General features: G+C 38.2%; 1 protein-coding gene across 1 annotated transcript in view; it reads right to left on the reverse strand.

Annotated features, from left to right (window-relative positions):
* LOC107744867 (phosphatidate cytidylyltransferase 1-like) overlaps window positions 1–2,455 on the reverse strand; it is a 30,174-nt gene extending 27,719 nt beyond the window's left edge. Inside the window, exon 1 of the mRNA XM_016558684.1 lies at window positions 2,173–2,455. Coding sequence (XP_016414170.1) covers window positions 2,173–2,238 — 66 coding nt within the window. The 5' untranslated portion in view covers window positions 2,239–2,455. The remainder of the gene's footprint in view (window positions 1–2,172) is intronic.
* Window positions 2,456–6,396: the final 3,941 nt, after the last annotated feature.

A 6,396-nucleotide genomic window follows, 5' to 3' on the forward strand; every position in this document is an offset into this window, starting at 1 on the left:
TCGCGGATGTCAAACACTGATCGATCTGCGCCTTACTGACGTTGATGAGATTAACCCCTTAGGTATCGAAATTTGGTACCGACCGAACGACCGTTTTTCGATTCTCGATGGTATCGAGGCAATTCGGTCGGTGCCTAAAAAGTATCGAACTCGATACCCAGCCCTAGCTACTTGTAGGGAACTTCTCCAGGGGAAACAGTGTAAAGACATGACAGCCTTCATGCAGAGATCTACTTCAAAAGCCTTGTCTGTGACTAAAACTTTTGTAATTACGGAGTCACGAGTTCAATTCATCCATTTCCAGGATGGCCGCTGTGTTACTCCCTTTTCAGTTTTTCCACACTGTGGCCAAGTGATTTGTTGTCACATGTGATCTATGCTAACGCTCAGCTATCAACCAAACCACATCATTTCCAGGGAAGATCTACTCAATCAGATACAGATACATACACTATATAACAAATATTAACACCTCTTTATACACAGTGCAGCTCAGCAGATGCAACATTTCAGCAACAGGATTTGTAAACAGATTCTGTTAGGATATGTTAGGTATTCTAAAAGCAAAGCACATAACCCCATGTGTCTGGTATTCATAAAAACAAAGAAACTGACTACTGAAAAATATTGACATTGAACACTTTCACAATTTGAACTAAAGCACCTGCCTTCAATCAATTCTTAACTAATAAAAGCTACTAATACTAGCTGACCCCAAAACTTATCTTGCAGCTCTTAAATAAATATGTCCCAATATAACAAACATATACTTCTAAAACTAAATTGATTTTTCAGCTCAAGATGTGCGTAATGAGTTTACTTTCCCGCACTCTGGAGCTTTAGTCATGTCACAACAAGCTCAATGTCACCAAATATGTTTCACAATAAAAAAATGTTGATCATTTGAAACGGTTGCCACAATAAAATTCTTACAGAGGACAATGTTACATTTCTCTGATATGACTGAATCTTGAAAATGTTACAATAACTTGGCTGCCCTTAGAGCAATAATTCACCCCCCAAATTTTTTTTTTTAAATGTCATCATTGACCCACTCTCATCTCCTATCAAACCTGCACAACTTTCTTCCATAAAAAAGAATGATGATAGTCACCATTCACTTTCAATGTACAAAAAAAAGCAATGAAAATGAATGGAAACCGAGACTGTCAACTTCTTTCTGCTCCACAGCAGAAAAAAATCCTTGTTTGAAACAGGATACTGACACATCACTTCCTGTTTGTTGCTGCCGTGTGTTTTGAGTTTGAGCTCCGTCAAGTTAATTCTTTGTCGTCTAATTTTTTATCTTAAAATCAATTTTATACACCATTTTCGTTTCTATAACGTGTGAATATATCCCCTATCGTATTCTACAACAAAAACAATCAGAGCGCCTTGTTATCACTAGTTCTATTTTGACTTCCCGAGTCTGCTATTAGCATATAGCCCGCTAGCATCGCCAGCGTGATTGCCGCTAATCTCGCTTACATTACTAATACTCTATTCACACACATTACCATTGTTTTAATCACTGTTACTTGCTTTAATGAAAGGGCTCCCTATAGTTTTAAGCATAAGCTGAGGTAGATTTTTATCACTAAGAAAATTTAAACTATAACTGAATGTATTTAAAGAAAGAGCAACTTGATCAGTAAACAATAATAAAAAAAAAAAGTTTAGTTTTTCCCCCTGCTGTACCGAAATCATACCGACCCGTGACGTTAAAACCGAGGTATGTACCGAACTGTCATATTTGTGTACCGTTACACCCCTTACTACCTAGACAGCATTTTAGGCATGAAAAAAAACTATCTATATGAGATGGTCAAAATAGAACGTTCCAGAAGCGTCTATGATAACCAAAAATGCTGTATGTAGGCAGCTCAATAGGTTTTGCGACACAGCCACTGACACTCTGGCTTTGCAGTGTGTTTGGCTCAGCAACTTCATATGAGGCAACCGACAATTTAAAGATTAGATAAATTAAAGGCACAGTCCCCGAACACAAAGGCGCCATTTACAATCCTAATGTTGTAAACAAGCTGTTTTGTGTAATATCTTCTCAGGCTGAAGCTGTCTGACTGGTTGCTCGTTAGCTGCATAGCTAGAAGGTCATTCGCAGTCGACTGAGAGAAATAAGCCTCCCGAATGAGCGCGTGCTCTATAAATTACCTTGTCACTGATGTTTTCAGTGCCGTCAGGATCTCCTCCTCCTCCTCGCCGTCTCAGCTCCGTCATTTTTTGCTTATTTCAGTCTAAATAATGCATAGATATCGTCGCAAGTCCGCGTTAAAATGAAGCAGAGCGGAGTTCGCGTCCTTCTCGGTAATCCGGTTAATTTAACCTACTGCGACCATCAAAGTGTCTCCCGCGGCAGGTGGAAGGATAGAGCCTGCGTGTATTTGTGTATGCCCGCAGATCTGCTGCTGTTTTGTTTGTTAAGTGAGAGAACTCTCTCTCTCTCTCTCTCTCCCTCTCCCAGTGACTCAACATAAAACACTGCTCCACTCTGCGGCTGGAGCTCAGCGCAATTCACTCCTCAAACTCTCTCGACAGTCCAAACGTGAATGTTTCTTCTTGTCAAGTCATCATGATGATAAACTGAGTTTATTAGTAGGTATATTGCGAAGTCATATAAACCATTTTTAGTTCTGGAAAGACATTCCTTGTAGCTTACATGCTATCCTTCACCCAAAAATGAAATTTGTCATTATTTACTTACTCACCCTCATGTCGTTCCAAACCTGTATATTTTTGTCCCCGTTTTGTGAGTGGGGGTTCAATCTTCAACTGGCTGGCAGGAGCCGCCACTGACAGGTCATGTGACCTGCCAGTGGCTGGTGGCAGCTGCCAGTCTGATTCACTGGCTGGTGGCAGCTTCAGGCAGCCGCTGTAGATCTGCGAGTAGAACGCCTACCCTATCACTCTCCCTGCAAGGAAATACACTATTTTATTATGAATATATTTTTATGACTCTGTTTTTTTGGATGATTGACCTTTTAGGTTTTTTTCCCCAACTAAAGCAGTCAAATGAACGTGATCACGGCTGGTTGCTTACTGATGCTTTGTTGGACGCTCAACCAGCCAGCCTCTGCTGCCTCTCATTCCAAGGAAATCATTCTGATTTTATTTTTGTTATTTCTACATTGTTTTTGTAAACAACTTTGAGTCAATTAATATATTATTTGCGTTCATGTCCTCCTATAACAGTTTCCTCCAGTCAGACTTTTTAAGCTTTTTAAGCTACTATGCGTTCCCCACCACTCCTGCTGCAAGGAAATGCATAATTTTATTATTGTGAATATAGTGAATATATTGTAATGAGGTTTAATTAGTAGTCTAATGGCCGTGATCCCGGTTGGTGGGTTACTGCCGCTTCCGTCCAGCCAGCTGCCAGTTTAACGACTCTTACTGCAATGAAATTCATTGTTTTATTATTATTAATGTATTCTTATGAATGTATTCTTTTATATCATAGGCGTATAAGGGAGGTTTATCCTGAATAAAGGAGACAAATGGCCGTAATCCCGACTGGTGGGTCTGACGCTTCTCTGGCCGCTCAGTCCAGCCAGTGGCAATTGAGCTCTAATTTTGACGCGTTCTCTACCACTCTAGCTGCAAGGAAATGCATTACTATTATTATTATTATAAATATATTCTCATTAATCTATTCTTTAAGATCATATACGGTTTAGGGGGTTTTATCCTGATTTAAGTGTTCAAATGATCGTGATCCCGACTGGTGGGTTGCCTACTCTTCAGTCTAGCCAGCTGCTATTGAGCTGCGAGTTTAACGCGTTCCATATGACTCTCACTACAATTTAATTCATTGTTTTATTATTATTAATGCATTCGTGTGAATCTATTATTTTATATGATTGACGTTTAAGGAAGATTCATCCCGATTAAAGCCGTCAAATTGCCGTGATCCCGACTGGTGGGTTACTGACGCTTCGCTGGACGCTCATCCAGCCAGTCACTCTTAAACTTAAAGATTAACGCGTTCTACCACTCCCGTTGCAAGAAAATAAATTATTTTATTATTATGTATAGGCTATATTCATATGAATCTATCATTTTATATGATATACGTTTTAGGGAGGTTTATCCCGATTAAAGTGGTCAAATAACTGTTATCCCGACTGGTGGGTTACTGACACTTTAGTCTAGCCAGCCGCTATGAAGCTGCCAGTATAACACGTTCTCTACCACTCTCTCTGCAAGGAAATATATTATTTTATGATTATGAATTCATTCTTATGGGTCTGTTCTTTTACATGATCGACATTTTAGGGAGGTTTATCACAAATAAAGTGTTCAAATGGCCGTGATCCAGACTGGCAGGTTATTGCCGCTTGCACTGGCTGCTCAATCGGCCAGCCGCAAGAGCGCTCCGAGTTTAACGCGTTCCCTACCACTGTCTCTGCAATTAACTATATTATTTTATGATTATTATATATTATTATAAGTCTAGTCTTTTAAACTGTGGACATTTTAGGGAGGTTTATCACAAATAAAGTGTTCAAATGACCGTGATCCGGACTGGTGGGTTACTGCCGCTTCAGTGCAGCCAGTCACTTTCAGCTCCGAATTGAACGGGTTCCATATCACTCCATAAAACATCGAATATGTAAAAGAATAAAGTCATATGAACAGATGTACAATAAAAAATAATATTATTATTCCCGTATAGAGTGGAAGGAGAGCAACATAAATCTGCCATAAATCAATGGTTCCTGACAGTGGACTTGCAGCCGCCAGGCAGTAGAAAGTTGTATAAAACAGTTCAGTCAAGCATTAAAGAATGTTTTTTCATCAAAAACATTGTACAAACTGTTCAATGTAAAGCACACAAATTCACATGGCTACAATGTTTAAAGGAATAGTTCACCCAAAAATGAACGTTGTCATCATTTACATACCCTCATGTTATTCCAAACCTGTATGAGTTTCTTTCTTCAGCTGAACACAGAAGATGATATTTTGAAGAATGTTGGTAACCAAACAGTTGATAGTAGTAATCCGTTTGACTAAACTTTATATATTCTAAATAAACTTACAAAGATGTTTAGAATGTAGCAAAATTGTGTTTTGAGTTACAACATGTAGTCTGATGAAAATAAAAATGTCCTTAAAAAAGGACAATATTTTTCTTTTGGAAAAGTTGTGTTCATATACCATGTTACATCTTAAACAATAAAATGCATCTTCTCTTTCAGTTGTACCTCTTCATCTTCTTGTGCTTTCTCCACTGCTTCACTTTGCACCCTGTCATCCACTTTCTCTCCTGTCCGGACTCCAGACCTCCCATGTCTCCTTAAGTGACGTGCAAACCTGTTTTGGTCTGAAACTTTCACTTAATTGTGGCCCAAAAGATGGAAACCTTTCAGCAGTATCTCATGCTGATAGAAGACCCTAACAAAAATGAACCATGGTTTTACTACTTTTACTACAATTCAGAAGACCCTAACAAAAATGAACCATGGTTTTACCACAATTAAAATATGTCAGTGCCATTGGTTTTTCTCAAGATGCACAGCAGTTTGGTGTTTTTTTTTTAAATAAAAGCTGCTTACGTAACCTAATTTTAACTAAGGCCTACTCCTGGCTTAAGCTAAGCCCTGTCTGTGAAACAGGACCAAAAAGTTCGTACTTCATAACGTCATAAGACTCATAAGACCAGGAAATTTCAAAACAAAATTGCAAACCATGGGACTCACCTGGTTGAAAATGCAGAGAACGCAGAGAACACAACTTAGAGATGTTGCTATAACTTATGTCTTTTCGTCTTGTTGCCGCAATCCACGCCATGCGACGTCTTCTCGTAACCTCCTCAACATGTTTTCCTTCGCGTTGTTTACAAGTTGGAAAAAACTTATCCGATTGTTCAGTTTTTTCCTGAACGACTGTGTGACTTGCTATTGCAGTTTTTAATGCAGCAGGAATTACCAACCATAGCGCTATTTTCCAAAATCGCAAAAGAAAGTCAAAACACCGCATCAAACACACTAGCAGAAAATAAGCGCGATCCTTTCAATATGGCGTCTACCAACAAGGTTACCCAGAATTCAACGCGACGTGACGTCACATTCGTATTCTCTATTAAATTAACTAAAAGTAAAACCATTAAAAAGATTTCAGTATATGAAATAAAATAAAATGTAACTTAAAATAAAATTATTTTTTTCAGCTAGTTGTTAAGGCAATATTTTTCATTTTTCTACTAGTTTAGTTTAGTTCATATGGTTTAACTTGATGTAAAAAAAAAACTGAAACTAAAAACAAAATGGGTTATATAAAAACTAAAACTGAAAAAAAATAAATAATAAAAACTATATAGACATATTTAAAGGGGTCATATGATGCGATTTCATTTTTTCCTTTCTCTTTGGAGTG

This window comes from Sinocyclocheilus rhinocerous, unplaced genomic scaffold (assembly GCF_001515625.1).
Source record: "Sinocyclocheilus rhinocerous isolate Xijiao unplaced genomic scaffold, SAMN03320098_v1.1 scaffold167, whole genome shotgun sequence".
In the NCBI taxonomy this organism is placed as follows: Eukaryota; Metazoa; Chordata; class Actinopteri; order Cypriniformes; family Cyprinidae; genus Sinocyclocheilus; species Sinocyclocheilus rhinocerous.